Here is a 22,900-nt window from a genome sequence, read left to right on the forward strand (position 1 = left end):
ACCAAACACGTTAGAGCACAATGAGTTCAAAAGGATAGGAAAAAAAAAAACGAAATTAAGGATCGTTGTTTCTACAATTTTCATGTGGAGAGTGAAGTAAAAATAAATTGTTGGGGGAGTAACACTTAACTGGAGAATTTTATATCATTTATTTATCCAACTATATTAAGGATAGCTTGTGGTTAAAGACTAGAATTGTTTATGAAGATTCCTGCAGTAAAATCTCCATTTCTCAATACTCAGAGCTTAGAGACTCTGAGCACAGTTCTATCCTGTGGTCTTTTGATGTTGGTGTTTTCATACTCCTGTCTCGTAATTTTTTTACCTTTTTTTTTTTTAGGAATTTGTTCATCAGGTGAGCATAGGGTTGGGGAAGGCTAGTACTAAGCACATAAGGAGGCTTAAATAGGAGTGAGTTTTCCAGCTCTGTTATGGCCCACGTCACAGACCTTACTTAAGAAACTTTGGTCTCCATTAGAATTCAAGATATTGGCATTAAATTATACCGTGCTGTTTAGCTGAATATATATACAATAACCAAAGCATTTATTCATAAAAATGCATATTATATGAATTAATAGTTAAAGAATCTATCTCTGACAGAAGACATAAAAAATAAAATCACTCAGAATTTGGGAATTAAATTAACTAAATAAGAAAATTCTCTTTAGAAGTGAAGATGTCAAATATGGCTTAAATCTGGGGTTAAAAAGAATCCTGAAGGGAAGCTTACAATTTTTTTTGATGAGATAAGTAACATCTGCTCTGTTTCTACTACACTATGGTCCTAGCTACTGTTCTTTGGATATGGTGTGATAATTTGTACAAGGCATGTCAGTTTTATAAAATAATGACATAAAACATGTAAATTTCATTTCTTCTTTGTGAAAATCGATCAAAAGTGTCCTTAGATGTATGAAGCCCTGAGAAATAACAGGGCATATAAAATATGCCCAGGGCTCACAGGCTTTTTGAGAAACCTTAATTAGAAACAGGCATTGAAAGAAAGATGAGGTACAGTGCAGAGGAGAGGTGTTTGTGGTGTTGACTCTGTCACTGGATTGCATTTGCTCCAAGTGCCCAGCCCCTCACCCTCCTCCAAGACCACATCCTCACTGTGAACGTCTGACGTTGGCAAAGGTTCAGGGAAACCCACTCTCCCACACGCTGCCCGTGGGAGTGTAAATGACACAGCTGTTCTGAAGGGCTGTTTGCACCATCCCACTTTCACAAAGGTCTTCCTCAACCAACGAAATCTAATTGTATTATAAGCCTCCAGAGAAGTGAACTGAACAATCACCCATGGAAACCATCCCATAATTTTAGTAAGAAAAAAAACTGTTTCCCCCATACCATCAATAAGTTTATCTGATTGCAGCTTAATCACATTCCTCTTGTTCTGTTCTCAGGAGATGTAAAGAGCGGTTGTCTGTCACCCCCAATGTAGTTATGTACCTGACACAAAAATCAAGGTTATGGATGACTCATGCAGCTTTAAAAAAAGGTTCACAGAGCTTCCCTGGTGGCACAGTGGTTGAGAGTCCGCCTGCCAATGCAGGGGACATGGGCTCGTGCCCCCGGGAGGATCCCACATGCTGCGGAGCGGCTGGGCCCGTAAGCCATGGCCGCTGAGCCTGCGCGTCCGAAGCCTGTGCTCCGAAACGGGAGAGGCCACAACAGTGAGAGGCCCACGTACCTCAAAAAAAAAAAAAAAAAGGTTCACACACCCAGAGGGCACTGAAAGTTTCAGGAGGACCAGCCACATTTTTAAGTCATTTCAATCATTAGCTAGATGTGAGGGTTAGCAGACATTTGGTCCTATCCAAAATGTCCATGAACATATTTGGCTCATGCCAAATTGTTCTGGACAGGACCAAATATCAAGGACCTTTTCATGTGGACCAAATGTCTCATGGACATTTTGGGCAGGACAAAATGTCCTGCAAGAGATGTGAGTGCTTTTTGTGCCTAACATCTTACAAACAAGAGACAGATATCTCTGTTTCGAATAATTATCTGTTTTAAAAGCTGTTTTTCTTTACCTAACACAAGAAAGTTTAATTTTCAAAAAGACAACTAAGTAACTCACCAAACATAATGTCTCAACTGTTAAGGAGGAAAACGAGATAAAATGCTATTCCCAAAGGTTGTCAGTGGCCACTGTTCAAAGGTGGTAGGCGCTGGTTGGAGCAAACTGGTCAAAATGGGACTCTTAGAAAGAAATTCTAGTTCTGAGATGAGACGAACATAATTTTGAAAACTGGAGGGTGAGACCACTGTTTTTTCTAGACGACTTCAAAAATTTAAATACAAGTCTTTACACATAGAAATCTTTTCACACTTAAAAAAATGTAAATAAGAGACAACTAATTATTTTTCTTTTAAGCTAAGCTTCCTACTCTCATTTCCAGAAATAAAACATACCTGGTATAAATAAAACAGTTGGTTTGTAAACATTAAACATTTGGGGTTTTATTTTCTACATTAGGCACTTGCATAAAAGAGGGAAGTACTGTATTTGAATGTCAGGCCCTGTGAATCTTGTTTGCTTTTAGGGTTACTGAAAATTTAACACAGATTCAATGTGAAAGTTTTAGCACTTCTAAATGTGTAATAATTCTTTTTACTATGCAACTTTTTTCAATTAATTCTTTTAATCAACACAAAATATTCGACATCTGATATAAACCTCTCTCCATTATGTACTCTGCACACATAAATGATCCAACTCAAGATTCTGAACAAAGCAACGCAGAAGATTTGGGAGTGGGAAGGCAGATGTGTGTGAAAATGGGGCTCTTGGCAAAAGATCTGAAATAAGTACCCTCCAATGAGACATAATTGTGGAGGCAAAATAACACAGAGACACAATTACCTGGGGGATAAAGCCATAAAAACCTGAAGCAGTGAGGATGAGAATTTAGGCGTGAATTATTTATGATGACTAATGTCTTTATAACTTAAAATTAAATACTCCAATTTACGTACTGTCTCCTTAGAAACAGCCCAAATGGAAAAGCATAGTTAGTTTCTTGAAAATATTTTTCTATTTAAAAAACAAAAGATATAAAGGCGGTTACAAGCCATCTGTGCATGTCTTTGCACTTGAAACACGTTTATCTTTGTGACTATAGTTAATAATACTGTACTGTATCTAAGAGAGTACATCTGAAAGGTTGTCATCAGAAGAAAAAAAACATTGTAACATATGTGGTGACCAGCTGTTAGCTCAACTTATGGTGGTGGTCATTTTGCAATATATACAAATACTGAATCATTATGTTGTACACCTGAAACTAATATAATGTTACAGGTCAATTATACTCCACTTTTTAAAAATGTTTATCTTTGTGCCTCACTGAAAAATCAAAGTATAAAATCTTTTCTGTTTCACAAAATAAATTCATTATCAAGATATTCTACTTAAATGCCTGTCAAGCAGCTTCAAGGATCCACAAATAAAATTTTTTCTCATGTTGGCACTTCTGTGCTAAGGCTAAATGATACTGGTTTCCTTATTGTAAGCTTTAACATATCAGAAGGAGACAGAAAGAGAGAGAAGTAAGTAACCAACTAGCTTCAGGACAAGTAAAAATCGCTGTGGAATGAATCCAGCCTTATGGCAAGCTTCCGGACTCCTCTACTCTAAACCAATGACTAGACAGCAAGTCTGTCCCCACCTTTAAATTTCATATTAATCTGCCTGTGATTTAAATCAGATGTGATGTTTACATTTGTTCTTTTTGAAATCATTTCTAAAGTTACAATGTTTCAAAGGAATTCTAAAAATTTTCAAGGAAAATCCTCATCTAACTGGACTTAACAGATTTTTTTCAATATTGGAAGTATATTTCCCAGCCACATACAGATCTAGCGAGAATCTTGATGTTAAGAATAATCGCCATACATCCGGAAAAAAAAAAAACCATTCAAATGTATCTCTTCTAGGGAGCTGCCATTTAAGAAAGGAGATACTGTCTACATCCTCAGGAGAATTGATCAAAACTGGTATGAGGGAGAGCACCACGGGAGAGTGGGCATTTTCCCAATCTCATACGTGGAGGTAAGTCCCTTCCCCTTCCTCCTTACGTGGTTGCTGTTTCCAGGATTACCACAGGTCAAGCATAAGTAACTGTTCTCCTTCATAGAAACTCACACCTCCTGAAAAAGCACAGCCTGCCAGACCGCCTCCCCCTGCCCAGCCTGGAGAAATCGGAGAAGCTGTAGCCAAATACAATTTCAGCGCTGACACAAATGTGGAGCTATCGCTGAGAAAGGTAACCTGCTTTCTTCACTGGTGCATTTGAAAGGCTGTATATTTTCACAGCTAAGTTAGGTCATCTTTTTCCTTAGACATTTTTGTGTCTCCCTCATTTTCCGCAAAGAACTCCATCAGGCTGCCCTGAGTCACTGTTACCTGCCACTCCTATGTCCTTCCAGATGAGGTGCCTGTGGGATGCAAAGCTTCTCAGAGAGACTTTCCCTCTGTGGTTTAGCCTGGGAGGCTCCAAATTGTCTCCAAGGGGTGCCTCGGGCTAAATATCAGGAGCTGTACATGTGGAAACATCAAAAGAAAATAGCAGTTTAATACAGTTCAAAATCGTGTTCTTCTGCTGCGCCTTACTATTCAAAAATTATATCAAATTCAAAATTTAAACTGGGTCTTGTGGCATTGGCTTGATCCTGCAGCCAGCAGGAATAGTGACTGTAGAAAGTTCTATCATTGCAAAAGCCAGGGGGTTCATAAAAAATATTATTGGGCTTCCCTAGTGGCGCAGTGGTTGAGAGTCCGCCTGCCGATGCAGGGGACACGGGTTCGTGCCCGGTCCGGGAAGATCCCACATGCCGCGGAGCGGCTGGGCCCGTGAGCCATGGCCACTGAGCCTGCGCGTCCGGAGCCTGTGCTCCGCAACAGGAGAGGCCACAACAGTAAGAGGCCCGCGTACCGAAAAAAAAAATATATATATATATTATTGACCGCTATGGCATGGCCACCCACCAATCAGAATGGATGCTGGTGCTACACCATCTTGATGCAGACCGGGTGGATGTCAGCCCTGGCCACAGCTATGCATAATCTAGGATGCTAGCTTTGCCCTGTCCTGTTAGCCTCACTCTTTGTTACAACTCAGAACATGTAGATAAAGAAGAAGAACATTGTGCTATCCAACTTCATCCCTTCCAGGGGTTGACTTCTAGAACCCATTTCAGATACACCATCACAGCAAGCTATAGTGCACTTTCTGAAGCTCTTCCTACATAAGGTCATTCCCTTGAATCTGTCAGTGATCAGATGATGGTACTGTCATCGACACATTGCAGGTTAAACTACTGTGCTTTTTGAAATAACTTACACATGTCATTTCCCACAGTACCAATATGAACATGTATAAGGCCAAATATCCTTAGGAAAGATTCTAATGTTGTGAATGGATGATTAAACCGCATATATGTTGATAAGCCATAATTTGGGAGTAAGCTCTGAGGCTTTAGTTGCATTCTCATAACGAAAACAAAACACTGGAAGTATAAGGCTTTCCCAGATGGAAAACTATTGTTTATTAGAAAACATTGACAATTATAATTTTTATGTTATCACATCTCTATTTCTAATGCATTTTCCTAATATTCATTACAGGGAGATAGAATTATTCTTCTTAAAAGAGTTGATCAAAACTGGTATGAAGGTAAAATTCCAGGAACCAACAGACAAGGCATCTTCCCTGTTTCCTATGTAGAAGTCATCAAGAAGAATACAACCAAAGGTGCTGAGGATTACCCTGACCCTCCAATACCCCACAGCTATTCTAGTGATAGAATCCACAGCTTAAGTTCAAATAAGGTAAGAAAACATTCTAGCATATTAAGTATAATATTTGGGAGCTCAGAGTAACATACTCAGTACATGATTTTAGGACATTAGATTACAACATCATATCTATGGCAAAGCAAAAGATTTACATGTTATGTTTCTAAGTGCCAGGTCAAATCAATATAATTTAATTTTTCCTATGGGTGCTGGCATAAAGGTTTAAGCTACATAAAGGGAAACTACATAAAGAATCTACTATCTTAAGAGAAGCATTTTCTTTTAAAGGGCTAAGGCTAGGCATTTTATTTATTCTACTTTTCTTTGAAGACTGGGTTGCTGAGCAATTACTCTCAATCCTTTATCATTGGATAATGGAACAGTCTGGTACTTTCCAATTTTGTTTGATTGGTTATAAAATTTTCCAGAATCTTCTTTAGTACATTTACTTCACTAGCAGAGCTCAGCATTTAGAGCAACATCCTTCCTTCAGTAGTTCCTACTGCTAGTAAGAAAAGAATCTTCATCCATATCTTTGTCTTATCCACCATTCAGTCATCTTAAAAGAACTACCAGATAAATTTCAAAGCGACTGTACTTTCAAATAATAGTTTATAAGAAAGAATAAGTGTGTATCTACAAAGGCTTATTTAAAATATAAGAAATTCTTACATGATGTCATAATATTGGCAATGTAATATTTTAGATCACAATGTTTTAATCTTTGCTGAGAATATGATTTAAACGTATTTTCAGTTTCCTAAGTTTTCTCTTAGAATACCAGATTTTACATTTTATAAATCGAGAAATGTACAAATTTCACTAATAACTAATTATTGTTTTATTCTCACTGCTGGGGAAAAATACGTTGAAAAGCTTACTTTCATAAATTTTGAAAAATATTTAATGGTTTTACCAACTGGTAATGTATACTATGATGTCACTGGCTAAGTGAAGGGAACTTCTCAGTAGTTTTGAACTGAATCATTTTCAGAAAAAGAACTGTAATGTACTTTTAAACCATGATACCCAAAATATACTAAACGTTAAATATCCTATTTTCTGACTGATATTTATAAATAGAGGAGGGAATTCATTGTGATTTATGAATCACTCTTGGACATACTCAAATCACATTTCTTGACATACTATCTTTATTTTAGGAGGGACTCAAATGTAAGTTGATGTTATTTCTGATATTTCTGCCTTTAATATAGTAGAATCCAATTCTAATGCTTTTGGAAGAAAAGATAATTATATGATGTTTGTATTATAGGTATATTTTTGTGATATAGGTATCTCGGGATACTTAATTTAACTTTCAGTAGAAGCAAGTCCACGGTAAGGCTAAGCACTTTGAACCCATTAACATGTATATTCGTGACTGTGGCGGTCATGGAGCTGGAGTAGTAGTAGCAGCAGGTAGTAATGGGATAGCAGTAGCCATGACGATAATGGAATTTAAAGACCTTTCCTCCTCAGCCACATAATGTTCCTAGCACTAAAGGTGCTATGTAGCCTTTAGTCTTGAATCTTCTGTAAGGATGCTCACAAATGTTTTGTGACATTTAATCTCATTTATCCCACCCCATGGTGACACGGCATCACATTTCTGTTTTTAAAAACTCTAAATAAATTCTATTAAAGCCCCATTCCTATCATAGGACAGAAGTCAAAAGTTAAGTGGAGAGTGCACTGTGCACTGATCCATACTAAGGCCCAAGGACCAAGAGTACTGAGTGCACCAGTGACGTGTCAGCCTAAACAGTCAACCAGCAAGTGCAGTCTTTCTTGAAGATTTTTTCTTTCCAAACCCAAATCATCGACCTGGAAAGAACCAAAGTAAAATGTCTTCCACCAGCCTCTCTCAAGGCCTTCATATGTGTAGCATATAGCATTCTTCCTAGTCCAAAAACAATACATAAATGTATTAGAATGTTTCTAGGCAACACTTCTAGAACAACTTTTAATGAATTTACATAAAAAATTCTGTTTTGTTCAATGTATCCAAAATATAGTGATAATATTGATATACAGAAGTATTTTTTTACTTCAGGAGATTAAGCTTCATAAATTAGACCTCCACTAGATTATATAAAATGTCCAGCTTTTGAAAAAAAGAATGGAAGTCCTAGCAGAAGTTTATTCCTGTTCGCATCATATGCTCCCTTTCTATGTCAACAGTTACTTTGGATTTTTTAAAACTTTGAAATAGCAGTTATGTAAGTTCAGTCTCGTTTTGATCATGGGTTTCTGTTCTTAAAAAATATCTCTCAGAACTTATTCATTTAGAAATGTGTTAACATATAATGATGTAAAAATATTTTATGCCGTATGTTATAATCACCTCACAAACCCAAGTGAGAAAATGATGAAGGTTCAAAAGATTTGGCACAGGAAGAAAGAACGCTAAACAGATTCTGGGAATAAAAAAGGCTTCATTATTGGTTTTCATTCTACATTAACATTATTTCAGAGTCATTTACATTTAATCAATATCTGGAAACCTGCTTTGAAAGAAGTAGTCTAGTAAATTAAATCTCTAAAGATTTTGCTGTCTGTTCTTATAATCTCTATGACAGCTTTATCGTGTCATTTGACATTTAATAGACCTTTTCCAAATACTAGTATAAAGTATTCAGATAAATCTTTAATTAACATACTAATTATTTTATGTATTTAAATTCAAAAACTATAAGCAAATATAGACCATAGCATAAAATATTTTTTATATTCACCATCATACCTTTCTGCATTTCTCTGTCTCTGTGTTTTAATGCATTATTATTATTTTCATGTTTTTTTAACTTCATATATCCTGCTCGTTTCTAAGTTGGCTTCCAGCGAACCAGTCCCCCCTCCCTTGCACAAAGCTTCATGTGGCCCAGATAAAGGAGCTCTCCAGGGAATCACCCCGGGGTGGCTGTCCCTGACAGCCAAGTGTCCACTGGTAAAGCCTTTGGCCCCAACACTACCTCCTTTTCTGGACAACTTCTTGGACGAATTAGAGAAGCTTGGTGCTTTAGTTTTACCTGCTGACCAAGCCAAACCAAATACCCCAGAGGAGACCACCCTTGAAATTAAGGAGGACCCCTCTGTTGTCCTCCCATTGCCGCCAGCGTCTGCACCTGCCAAGCCACCCTCCTCGCTGCTACCTCTCCCCCGCCTGGGTGCGACCTCAGCTGCAGCCCAGCCCCCTGGGGCAGCGCCACTTCAGGATTCCAGAAAGACACCTCAAAACCATTTTGCAGATCTGACAATGAGGAAGGGTTCTGCAGGCCCTGAAAAAGTACCTGAGGTCCTAGGTGATAAGTTCGTGACCTCTGCACACGCTAGTGTGGGTCCCTTGCCCCAAACCCTCCCCGTCATTGGAGAAGAAGATGAGGAAATCTATGAGGGGGTCTTGGCAGGTATCCGAAGAGGGCCAGAATCTCAAGAACCAGATGCCTTGTGGTGTGGCCACGATGGCACAGAGGTGACACCACTCCTGCACATAGAGGAGGAAGAAGAGAGGGAAGCTGACCGCTTAAAATTTCCAATAGCAATGCCCACAGACCCTAGGAGTCCTAAGGAAGACAGCGATGCAGCAAAACCCAGTGAAGAGGTACTCTAATTTTGCCTAATTCCTGAAGAACTAACCAGTCTTACTACGGTTAGCTAGTACAGTTAACCATATTAATAAACATCAATTTTGACACTGTCTTGGAAGGTTTCGATGCAAGAAACACAGCACTATATGAGGTAGGGATGGAGGGATGGATAGAAACACACCAAATTTTAACAAGATGATGTAAATATGTGATATTATTCCATTATTTATTTATTACTATAAATCCATATTTAAAGATTTTTGTAATTTAAAGTCTTTCTAATTTTAATATTCATAATAATAGCTAATAGTTGAGCTCTTACTGAGTGTCAGGCAGCTTTCTAAGAATGCTACATCTTTACTTTTCAAAGCTCAGTGGGGTGGGTTATATTATTATTCCCACTTTCGGGATGAGGAAATTGCTACACAGAGAGATTAGTTCACCTCCAGGGTGAGAAAACTATACACCATATCTTTGTAGCAGTAGCAGTTTGAAAAAGAAGGGAAGAAAGAAAGAGAAAGAGAAAGAAAAGAAAACAAAAAAGAAAAATATACTGCAGTTCCCTTTCCACTCTTTCTGAAGAGGTAACTGCTTTAAGTTGGTGACGACCTAAGAGTTGAGTCCTACATATTCACCTTACAAACAAGGAACCCTGGGCAATAATTTTAATCAGTTAAGAGGGAAATGCTCTAAATCTTTAGCTTGTAAGCTTCTCTCTTTCAAAAAAGACAAAAACAAAACTTGATGTCTCAAATATTTAATCTGTGAATTAAAAAGCAAATATGATTATTGGCAAATATTGAAATTATGGAACAAAATTCATGATTCATATTATGCCACTAAGCAAGTCACTTTCCCCCATGGCTCCTCTATTTAGAAATCTTTAAAAATGAAAATCAGTTTTAAAACCCCATAATTTCCAATTAAGATCTTACCAATAACAAATGTAGAGGCATTTGGTCTATATGGGGTATTCTTGGGATTAAATCATGGTGAGTGCCCATTAGGCCACCGGACACCCACAAAACCCTGAGTCTTGGCCGTCCCCTAACCAGGTGAGAAAATGTCATCTGGACAAAGAAGGGAGCCATGTCTGCATTCGTATAAAATAAACACACTGCTTAGTAATAGAGATCATTCATTCATTGCAGTAAGTCAAACAGATTTCTAAGTCAATTACTTAAATAACTAATTTCCCCTTCAATTTAATCAAGTTTAAGATGTGGTTAGACATGTGGCTTGGTTCCCAGGAACTGCTACTGCCGGCTGCAGGCAGCACCCACAGCGTGGTGCTCAGGGGGTGAGTTTCACAGCCAGTTCCCACCATGCACGCACACGCACAGACAGAGGTCGTAACTTCCCTAGCTTTGCAGCAAACTGACTATAAATTATGATCTACTTCACAAGCAAGTTACAAAGAGTCATTGCAGGGTTTTACGCTTTCTTCCTCAGTGTTTAGAAGGACCCATCCCACAAATTACGTTATACAACTGTAGATTATGGGGGTTCTTATCTCCAGCCGCTCATATCAGAAAAAAGTGAAACTGATCATAGCCACTGGGAATTTTGAATCAAATGCAGAAGAAAAAGTTAGTGCTTTCAAAGCAAGAATTTGTCATAAATGTCACACGCCCCAGGGTATTTGGTAACTTTAAAATTATTTAGCTGTGGGGGGTATTCTCTAAAAAGCATGTGACCTCATGCTGGACACAAGCATAATTGCACCTTGTCTTTCCTCAATATTTAAGCCATCTTCACTTTCTTCGGGAGATAGAACATCTACATCCTTTCCCAGCTGTCTGCTTTCCTCCCTTCCCTCTCATTCCTCCTTGGCCACTGCCTCTGACCTGGTCCCCACACTTTCTCAGCCTACCCAGCCCTACTCATCTCCGCTCCTCCCTAAATACTCTTATCAACAGGAGATAAGCTCACCAAAATTAAAGGTAACTGCATCTTGAGTGTGGTTTATTGCATGTCTTTCAATGAACTTAATTAATTAGATGTGCGTCTTTAGGTTGGTGCCATCTCACAAGATCTAAAAAGCCATTCGATATTGGTTGCTAACTTTTAACATCATTAGCATGGCCTCTGTCCAAAAATTTGAAAGATATATTTGCATAGCAGCTAGACTTAGATTGAGGAGAAGAACAAACTAAACTTCATACAAGAATAAAAAGCGATTATTAGATTTTTTTTTTTAAGTTGAGGGTTAGCAGGAGAACCATCCCATTCAAAGGGGTCAGCTTTGTGCCTGTCACTCTCTGTCACTTCTTAGTGGGCTCATTGCCTCCCAAGTTCCCCAATCAATCAGCAGGTTCAGAAGAGCCTAAGGGCTGGATGATCTTTGGCACTGTCTTGAGCGTTGTTCTTCCACAAAATTGAAGTAAATTAATGAGGATGTGGAAAGGAGGCTTCTTTTGTAGCAGTTAACAAAGATCCATCTCTGAGACTTGTTGGCTGGCTGGCAGCTTTGCTGGTATTTAACTCCCTCTTAGGATACCATGATAAAAGATTTTTAACAAAGTTAATGACTGGCCTTGGAAAGAGATGCAGTGACAACCACAGCATGAAATTAATCCATCTCAGAAAAGTTTTACTTCTATGTCCAGAATGATCCTGAAACCTTTTCCTTTAGACAAAAGGACTTCAAATAATGACTCAACCTCACACTCAATCTTCTCCACCTGAAATGAGAGCCTCTGCACATAAGTCAAAAAACAATACAAAACGAAGGCTCTAGTAGAGTCATGTTTTTGAACTAGGAAGCACCAACACCTGAGAAATGCCATTTATGCAATCTTCCAAACCCCCATCACCAAATCTATCCACCGAAATAGTCCATCTACGTGAATTTTATCTTACGTAGGAAAGGAATCTTTGAAAAAAATGTAGTATATTTTAAAGACATATTGCTCTTTGCCCTTTGAGGTTTTTATCTTAGCTGGCAGGAAATAATTAGGAAATTTTTTAAATAATAATAATTCTTTAGAAAATGTCTGAGTCTAAGAATTTGCCTTTTTTTCTCTCTCTGTGGTTCTCTTTTAAGGTCAAAATATTTATTCCTTGCCTTTCCCTAACTTGTTCTTCAGCCTTTAAGCTCAGTCAATAAGTGGGCAAGTAACTTGAGAATCGGCCTTCTCAAATGTAGAGACATGGAACACACCACTGTAGTGTCAAGGACAAAACCAGAACTTCAACAGGTTGATTCTCCTGCAAGAACCAAGCTCATCTCATACATTCTGTATGTTTCAGTTGTTCCCAGAATGGTATGAGAGAATGGAGATATTCACAGTAACCATGTTTTAAAAGAATACTTTAATAACCACATCAAATAACCAACTCCAGAAAAATGAAGTTTTTTCTCTTTTTTATCTCATATTTGAGAGCGAATGTTCATTTTAATCCCCCACTTTTTCTGAAAACCTTATAAATCTATTTTTTACTCATAGAAAGAATATAAGTTGACTGAAGTTATGCTTGTAAGTATACATACAAATTGCATCAACTACAAATTTTAGGCCATTATTATAGTTTAATCCACATCTGACACAGTAACAAACTGATGTGAATCCTTTAAGAAGGCTTCCTATTTCTCTCATTTCAAGAATGTTAGAAATTTTGCTCATTACAAAGAAGGAAAGTAACCTAGCACTAAAAGCAAAGAGAAAATAAAATTTAAATAATGCTTTAATAGGCATAGTATAGTATGCATGAAATCATTACAACAATGTTATCAACCCCTATCAGCCATTGTTTTACTTAACTCATGTTAATTTAATGCAATTTTGTTGTTTTAAAGTATTTTCTGAGACAATGTAAGTCTGTCATATGCAATCCAAAATCTTCCATGGAAGTAAAAGTTACCACGACTTTATAGATGATGGAAGACTGAAATGTACATATAAATTATGAGTTTGATATATAAATCAGAATCCAATATTTTCTCTAGTCTTTGAGCATCTTTTAAATATTGGTTTTTCATAATACAAATTATTATAATCCTCAGCTTTGCTGTAAGCTGAGCTTCCAGTTCCATCTAAGAATATTCTGTAAAAGAGTCTTGCAGCAATGTGGACTCAAGCTGCAGTGGAAGCGCTTTGTGAACAGAGAGAAAGACTCTTTCTTGGGTTTCTTCCAAGGAACTCAGTTATTATGGTCCCAGAAGGAAGTCTCCTCACCCTAGAGCCATCCCACTGGAAGGTAATCCCCTTGAGCACAGTTTCCAACATGAAATTAAGCCCTGATTCTTCCTAATATGTTCAAATGATCTTTCCAGTTGTTTATCCATGTCATTCCAACAGCTACTTTTTTTTCTCTATGAGTCTTGATGTTTATAGAACCCTTGTATTAGTCAAGATTGGGGCAGCTGCAGTGCCAGAAGACTCAAAATAATTAGAGCTTAAACAAGGTAGAAATATATATTTCTTATGCATAAATGTAGGGTATCCAGGGTTGGTATGTGGCTATACAGTCATCAGGGATCCCAGGAGATTCCATTTTATTTTGGCACATCACCATGCTCAATGAAAAGCTTCCACTGCATGGTCCAAAGTGGCTGCAGCAGCTCCAGCAGTCCCTTTCTCATTCCAGCCAGCAGGAAGGAAAAAAGGGGAGGGAAGCTTATGTCTTCTTCCTTGAAGGGCATTTTCCAGAAACCGCACATATCCCATCTGTCAGAACTTACCACATAAGCACATCTAGATACAAGGAAGTTTGGAAAATAGACCTTATTAAGAATGGCCGTGTGCCTACCTAACATTTGGGATTCTGTTACTGGGATGACAAAGAAGAGAATGGATATTGGAGAACATGAAGCATTCTCTGCCACAAGCCTTAAAGAAAAATGCCTGATGCATTTCATCCCCAGAGACTGAAGATATGAGGTCAATCATTACTAATTATTATGAACTTTTTCCTAAATGAGAGTTGAGAAAAGCACATGCTTTTATTTAGAAGTCCATTAGTCGGGCTTCCCTGGTGGCGCAGTGGTTGAGAGTCTGCCTACCGATGCAGGGGACACAGGTTCGTGCCCCGGTCCGGGAAGATCCCACATGCCGCAGAGCGGCTGGGCCCGTGAGCCATGGCCGCTGAGCCTGCACTTCCGGAGCCTGTGCTCCGCAACGGGAGAGGCCACGACAGTGAGAGGTCCGCGTACCGCAAAAAAAAAAAAAAGTCCATTAGTCCTGCTAAAGTTCCCATAAGCCAAATCAAATACTAGACAGTACATTGCTAGGTCTTGTCCATGAATGGACAGAAAATAAAACATACACACAAGAAAGGTTAGTTTACTCACTGTCATATTAAAAATCTTACTTTGAAAGAACACCAAAATAGTCACAAGGTGCTTGGAGTTAGAACAATATTCTGTATTTAATTAAACAGTATTTCACAATTTCCCCCAGAAAAGCCTTTTTTTTTTTTGGCATGCTGCAAGGTTTGTGGGATCTTAGTTCCCCAACCAGGGTCTGAACTTGGGCCCTCAGCAGTGAAAGCGCAGAGTCCTAACCACTGGACCGCCAGGGAATTCCCCATATTTTCTTTGTATGTGTTTTATTAGAAAATTTACCTGTGACAAATGATTGACACTGTCTATGAAATTTGATGGATATGAAGCAGAATTTCCCTGGCTCTTACCTTGCATCTATTCAAATAAACACAAAGAAAACAGGTCAGATCTGAGAGTATCTTGAAACCAATTGTTAAGCATTCTATTAAAGACATAAATTTTCTTGTAAGTGTTCTTAGCCATCTACACTGCATTCAAACATCTTCCCTATACCAACTTCCCTCTATAAATCTCTCTCTGCTCTGCCTGTGAGTTCCCTAGTAAAGCAGCGACTGATGCCTGTGCTGTGAAAACTCTGGGCCGCCAGAAGAGCTGTCTGCAGACTGTTAACCCTTCCTGCTCTGCTCTCATTCGGGAGTTTGGCATGCTGTGTGTGCATGGAAAAAAAAAAACAGGAAAGCTCCTCTGAAGGCTGGGTAATGAAGATGAGAACTAATTAACTTCTTACGGCTTTTCCAGGCTGATTTAAAAAGCGATCTACTTGTCTTGGGTAAGCCTCCGCGTAGCCCAGTGATGTCCTGGAGATCCTGCAGTTCACCAGTCAGAGGGCTCAGCGGTTCCCACAGGGTAGGATCAGAGGCCCCACCTTGAGCCAGGCACCCTGGCCACCCCTCCGCCGTCAGTGGGCTGGCTCTTCCTTAGTTGTCATTGCTGTGCTTTGCCAATGAAGTAGGGCTGGAGGTACCCTTGAAAGGAAATGACCTTTCTGATGATGATGAGCAGCTATGAAGTCAGATCAACACGAAAATCCTATCCTGAGTCTCTGGGCAATGAGCTTCTCCTTTATGTGTGTGCGTAAGCTTTCCAAAAGTGACAAAAGACATGCCCCAATTCTCCTCTGTACAAATAAGGGTGTGGTATATGTTGTCTTCCACATCCATCTCGTGTAAATCACTGCTTTCCCATCACTAGTTCTAGTGCAAAGAATAAAGCTGCTGCCAATCATATACTGAACTCACACCCTTCCAGGGATGCTTGCTTCTGTGTCGTTCAGTTTATGTGGATTTCTTTTAACCCATGGCCCTTGTTGTAAAATATCTTGTTGCTCTGCTGACACGTGCCACATTTACCCCATGACACTTTCAAGCCAACTCTGCTTCTCTGGACTCCAGGGGCTCCCAGTCTCTTGACAGCTCTGATTGAACTTAAAGGTCAGATTACTTTCCCTTTGACTACTTAGTTCTATGGCATCGACAGCCCTGGAAAATGAATGGATTCTAATTGGTACCATTAATACTGAGGACGGCAGCCGAGGAGTTTGAGAATTTTCATCTCTGCCTGAATCGGTCCTTTCCCATTTCTATTTTGATGGCCGCTGGTTTAATCTTACATGCTCCATTACATGATTATGGTTCTGCAAGCTTTTAAGGACTTGATGACAGATTTCCTTTTCCGTTTTTAAGAAATGTAGATACTTCTCTGTATTTAGGCCATTTTTGTGCTTTTTGCCTTGCCTAATAAGACCTGATTTTGTTTCTGAGGCAGAGATTTGTGTTGCCATAGAGAATGAGGAATGTTGATTGGGAGAGATTCTCACAGAAGGGCTTTCCAGAGCCAAAAAATAAAACTTTTCCAAAATTAATATGGCCCATCCATAAATTCCCATGGGTCAATGAGATGGTATGCTTTGGGTCACCATAAGTTTTGTTCTTTGTCAGATTTTTACAGTATGTACTTATATGTTCTATTATATGTGTTTGTGTGGAACACAAATATTCTATATTCTCTAATTCAGGCAAAGTTGTGTTTTCACAATTTAAAAAATAATTTAAATATTTAAAATAATTGTATAAGGTAAGAAAGAAAAATACGCCTAGAAACATAAACATGGTACTGTTTGTTATTAAGAGAATTTCATCTAATTCTGGTTGGCAAGTACCACACCTAACATTTTCTGGGAAAAAAAAATAAAAACTCTAGAACTGCTAATAGCTCTTTCAAAGATTTTCCCACATTAGTATTTAAAGTAATGGTCAATCCTTACCTAAGAATTACCTAGTACTAGATATAGCTAATCCTCCAGATGCCTCTGCAGAAGCACAGGTAAGAAGGTAGGTTTAGGATAGACTGTGCCTTACTATCTCAGCTAGAAAAGTATATATTTTACTGATACCTAAGGTTCTAGGATATTTCAAACCAACTTTCTTATGAGCAGTGGCTTGTGATTGGTTCTGGCTTTGAAAATTAGCATGTGTTTAAAACCTGTCTCATTTGTATCTGCTTTTGACAACACTAAAAAACAGCTACACTAAAAGAGAAAAAAAGATTGTTGCATTGCCAAGGAAAAAGCTAAATATTTAGGATTCTATAAAAACAGCATGTTTCATTGGGTTTTCTCATTTTTATTGTGCTCTTAAGACTCATTAAGGAAATATAAATATGACATAATTCTCGCTTAAAATTTCCAGCACAGTGACTGCAATCTGTTAACTTCAAAATCATCTTTTTAAACTCACAGCTCATATGAGCTTCTTGAATGTCACTCATGTATCTTCTATATTTATCACAAAACCGCTAAGAAGTTATGAGTAATAGAAATGCCTGAGCAGATAGTGAAAATACAAATGAACACAGACCAAAAATACTGGTGGCTAAAGACTGATCCTTTCTCAAGAATTTAAAACGTGGGATAGGAATAACATGGTCAGAAAAACAGATGAATATCTATTCCACATCGCTCTGTGGTCTTTAAAATATCCTTTCAAAATGAATCCAGGCTGAAGCAACTTGGTGAGAGCTGTCCAAAGGCAAAACAACTTTTAACATGTTGCTGCCATTACTCACCATTAGGTGGCAAAAGAGTGCAGATACCTCACAGGTCTTTGCCCCAGGGTTTGTGCCCAGTTATAAGGAGGGGGAAAGGCAAAAGACAACCTTCTACGACAATTTGTTTGGGTATCCATACAGAACATAAACACTTGCCTAAAGGAAAAAAATTAAGGTGTTGATTTTAAAAAGCCTGTGCTATCTATTCCATCATAGTAAGCTTTTATGCAATAAAGAGTGAGAGTCAGAATTGTAGTTCTGTTCCTTCTTCTTGCTTATTTGTGATATTAAGAAATTATCTTTGGGTTTTGGTTTACTGATCTGAAAAATGAAGTTTAATTATTGTTTTAAAATTAATTGTTTTTACATGACTGAGACACTTGGGAATTAACCAAAACCAGTTGTCATAGCTCTCTGACAACTGAATGAGTATCAGAGGAAATATATCTGTGGAAACGTGGATTCCTTTATGGATTCCCTGAGGGGGACAAGATCTAAACCATCAACTTGTCCACCTCCTTGATTTTAGAGATAAGGAAGGTGAGGTGCATATCCAAGGTCATATAGTTAGTCATCGCCAACACTGGAAAGACACAAACATGCCCTCATAAGTATCTGTGCTGCTTATTCCTCTATTGACCAAAGACTATTTTTTAATATAAATTTATTTATCTAATTAATTAATTTATTTTTGGCTGCGTTGGGTCTTCGTTGCTGCGCACGGGCTTTCTCTAGTTGCAGCAAGTGGGGGCTACTCTTCCTTGCGGTGCGCAGGCTTCTCATTGCAGTGGCTTCTCTTGTTGCGGAGCATGGGCTCTAGGCGCGCGGGCTTCAGTAGTTGTGGCGCATGGGCTCAGTAGTTGTGGCTCGCATGCTCTAGAGCACAGGCTCAGTAGTTGTGGCACACGGGCTTAGTTGCTCCGCAGCATGTGGGATCTTCCCGGACCAGGGATCAAACCCGTGTCCTCTGCATTGGCAGGTGGATTCTTAACCACTGCACCATTAGGGAAGTCCCAAAAGACTTTTAAAATAAATTATTTCAGTTGCTGTAACTGGTCATCTTTCCTTAAAACTGCCTCCTAGCTATCCATATTCACATGGAGATGATTCCTATCAAAAGTAACCTCAGAAAAGTTCTAAAAGTCACCATTATAATAGATACACAACTTCTCTGCTAATAAAAGCTGTGATAAATCCTAGCCTCAGTATGTGAACAGTATAGAAAACCAGTGATTCAGAAAAAACAAAACAGTGGGGGTAGATCCTTTTAAAGGATATGAAGGAAGTATTGAGAAAGATGAGTAAAAACAAGGATGTTACTGGCTGACACACCCAGGAACACAAGTTCTTAAGACTTAGAGGCCTGTAGAATTAACGAAGCCACATACTTCTGGCAATAGCCCAATTTTCATAATTGCCACAGAGATGGTTCATTGAAATGATTTATGAGATGAGTTGAATTAAAGGAATTAAACCAGGGGAATTGTAATCACAATAACGGAAAGGTGCTATACGGATTTTATAAGTAGATTGTTTTACGTTAATGAACAGTTTAATCCTGTAAGTTGCATTCACATTTTAACGTAAGGGAGCAATGAAATTAGACCAGCCAGTTTTACCAAGCACTGGATGCCGTGATATCAAAGTGAAACTTCTACTCAACTCAAAAATATTAGAATGGCTTAAATATGTGGAAATAGGCATGCCATTTTTAGAGCACAATGAAATATATTTTACAAAAGATTTTCTCTTAAGAACAAATAATATTTCCTTATTTATAACTTTGTTGTGCACTGTAAACTGCTCTATGATTGTTTTTGTGAGAGAACCATTGCTATCTTGGTATGTGATTCAAAACATGGCATTTTCGATTTTTTTAATTGGGTTTTTAAATATAGTGTGTTTGAGTAACTAACACCAGCATTTTTAATATCGTGTGGCTTCAATGCATAATCTTTGGCCCGAAATTTTACTCCTGGAAATGTGTCCTAAGAGATAGTTCAAAACAAGAAAATAGTTCTTTGTATAAAAATTGTATGGTATTGTTATTTATGATAGTGAAAAGGGCGAGATCAATCTGAACTTCAAAAACAAAAGAGAGAGAGAAATGGTTAAGACAACCAAAAAAGGTATAGACAGATATGTAAGGGAATAATATTCTGCAGTGATTTAAAATGAAAAGGAAGACTGAGAAAAGGAGACTGGAAATAATTACAAAATATTAATAGCAATTGATATATACAAATCTTATTTCTGCATAAAACATATATATAAGATATATATGACATACATCATATATATATGACTGGATGAGAACCTGTAATAGGATATAGGCTTATGAATGACTTATTTTACCTCTTCATACATTTAAACTGATTTCAATAATATGTTGAATTAAATGACCTTAAAAATGGCTGGAAAATGGTTTAGTCTTAATCATTCTTAAAATAGTATATGTTATAATTCTAATAATAGATACATTGTTAGTTATTTTATGTTGATTTATAGGGTAAGTATTATACTCTTAAGTCATACATGTGTCTGATAATTTTTATCCACTCTTTAATCTTATGCTTATATATTCCATGCACAGACTGTTGAGTGAAATTTCTAAGAATACTGTTCGTAAACATTTCCAATTACTATTAACTGAAAGCTTAAAGTTTTAGTAGTAAGCACCTAGTCTACTATGCTAGATAGACAGCTTGGATGGGAAGGGAGTGGATAAAGAACGCAGGAAGGGAGCAGATTGTAGACTCGAAGACTCAGAGGAGCCCCAGAGTCCCCCTCCGTTCTTGGACCAATGGGGTTTCTATGGACAGTCTGCAGGGGGAATTCCCAGCCTCTCAGTAATCCATTCCTAACTCCGGGATCCAGGAATTAGCCCTGAGGTCTAAAGACATGGATCTAAAAATGAATGCAGTCATCAATAAAGAATCACTTACAATTGCCATGCAATTTGCCATGCAAACTCTGGTTTATCTCATTTTACCATGCAGCCATCATTTAGAAGAGAATGCTTTTGAAGTGTGTTATGAATGAACTGAAATTCTTTTTTTCCCCCCTTAAAAGGTAACATTTAGGTAGTCGGTATAAACTACATTGTGTTTACATATTCAAGAAATGTGTGAACTTTCATTCATTGCAATTTTTATGTGGATATATGGGACGCAAAGGCTTGTCATTTCCAATATTATAAGTATCTATTACAGATACTGGTCTTGATGCTTAGTTTAAAAAGAAAGGAAACTCTTTTGAGAGTTCAGTGCACTGGGAATTTCTACCAATATTTCTCTTCTAAGGTAAAATGTTACATGTTACCTGGATATTGTTTGTTACATGCTATTTCATACTCTCTGTTTTCTCTTTTTAAAAATGCATGTGTTTCCTCCACATTGAGAACAGAGAGTGTAACTTCAAATGTAGCATGACATGTCTGCCTCTTGACATGTTTATCTGTACTGTATGTGAAAATGTTGTCTGTGAAGGAAAAGTATATTAGAATGAATGTGGATACTTTGCTGTTAGACTAAATGTGGTTTATTCTTTGCTTGTTTGAGAAAACGCTGAAGAATAAGGTTGTATGAAGGTGTCCAGACTTCCCAGTCTAGTGATTTGGTGTCTATGTTCTTGCCATGTTCCTGGCCTTTGAAAAATCAATGGGACTAAACCCTGACTCTTCCTTAAAGCTTGAGCAGACAAGATTGCAGATATGTTCAAAACATTTGAACCTTGGTTATTTCAATTTAATTTAAAGCACCTTTCAAAATATTTTAATTATTAATCCAGCAGAAACCCTTTATTTGGTTTTTTTCCCTTCCTCTTGGTTTTTTACAACAGGAAATATTAAATGTCAAGAAAAGTGCCATGCCATTATCCAAATTATCTTTTAATTAGTACCAGTTTAAGCATTGATTACATTGAAAATCATTTCATTTCAGCCACAGCGTCCTGTGTTTACTCATGAAAACATTCAAGGTGGGGGGGAACCGTAAGTATTCTTCTTATCTTCTAAATTCGAGACTAACCTTGACCCACAAAATGGACAACTGATGTACCATAAGCGAGGATGGTACAACTTTGCAAATGAAAGAGATCAGAGTAACTAACATGAGATGACATCTCCCAGATTAAGAGAAATTGCAATAGTCTCCATCTTTCACAACAGAGAACAGAAGCTAATTTAAGAAAAAAAAAATCCGTGATTTTGCAGAGAAGACTTTGATTTATGCACTAAGAAAAAACCCTTCCAATGCTGCAGTGATTCCTAAGATTCATGAATCTGTCTCCCGCTCTTTTCTACTCACCACGTAGATTCTAGTAACTACAGCCTTAAAGATACACTGAAAATGTTCTAACATTGTTTTTACACATATTTGAAGAGCAGGAGAATGTCAAAGTAGACCTACAGTGATACGTTAGTAGCATAATTCCAAAGTTCCATTCTTTTGGAAATGGCAGTATTAAAACATGCACTGTCATTCAGTTACACGATGTTCACTACCCAGAGGACCAGGAAAATGCCTTTTCACACTTTCTTTCAAATCCCCTCTCCTTTCTAAGTCGAATCAATCTGAAGGTGTCACACATTGTCTTTTAGGGTCTCCTTCTGCCCCATTTTGCCCATGAGAGATATTCAGAGGTTATCCACTTCCTGTTGGCTGTTGCCTACTCTGAGTGCAGAGCTAGACACTGGGAAGGAACATTTACAGGACTAAACCATGTCAGGCTGACTTGAGCACACACAGCGTGCCTCCTGCCCACTGTCCAAGCTCTGCTCCCCCGGAGCAGAGCAAACCAGGGGGGCCTGGTGACCTCACTCCTCACAGACCTGGTGCTCAGCTAAAAGCATGCTCCTCGGAAACCATCTCTAACCTGAAACTGGCTCTCACGGAGTACAGCCAGAAAGGTTTTATTTGCTAAGGAAAAGACTATGAAAAAATAGCTTGGAGGTACAAATAATTCAAAATTTCATTTACTTGGAAAAATGTTAAATATAACTTGTAACTCGAAAGGTTTGTGTTTCCTTATTTACACAAATGATGAAGGGATCACATCACAAAAAGTAAATCCCAAGGCTGCTTAGGTTTACTGCATTATCAACACATTATATCAGCAGCTTTTAATGAATTTATGAATTAAGATGTAGGTGACGTCACACTGTTTCAT

General features: G+C 38.0%; 1 protein-coding gene across 22 annotated transcripts in view; it reads left to right on the forward strand.

Moving 5' to 3' along the window:
• The window catches only part of SORBS2 (sorbin and SH3 domain containing 2), a 138,032-nt gene that overhangs the window by 108,265 nt on the left and 6,867 nt on the right, over nt 1–22,900 (forward strand). For 18 of the 22 annotated variants that reach the window (XM_067721642.1, XM_067721632.1, XM_067721626.1 and 15 more), the window contains 4 exons: nt 3,949–4,063; nt 4,149–4,277; nt 5,639–5,842; nt 21,673–21,722. In XM_067721642.1, the coding sequence (XP_067577743.1) occupies nt 3,949–4,063; nt 4,149–4,277; nt 5,639–5,842; nt 21,673–21,722 (498 nt within the window). Of the gene's footprint in view, nt 1–3,948; nt 4,064–4,148; nt 4,278–5,638; nt 5,843–8,642; nt 9,414–20,943; nt 21,034–21,672; nt 21,723–22,900 lie in introns of all 22 variants that reach the window. The other 4 variants (XM_067721624.1, XM_067721633.1, XM_067721625.1 and 1 more) reach the window with 2 other exon arrangements.

This window comes from Pseudorca crassidens, chromosome 21, assembly GCF_039906515.1.
Source record: "Pseudorca crassidens isolate mPseCra1 chromosome 21, mPseCra1.hap1, whole genome shotgun sequence".
Taxonomy (NCBI): domain Eukaryota; kingdom Metazoa; phylum Chordata; class Mammalia; order Artiodactyla; family Delphinidae; genus Pseudorca; species Pseudorca crassidens.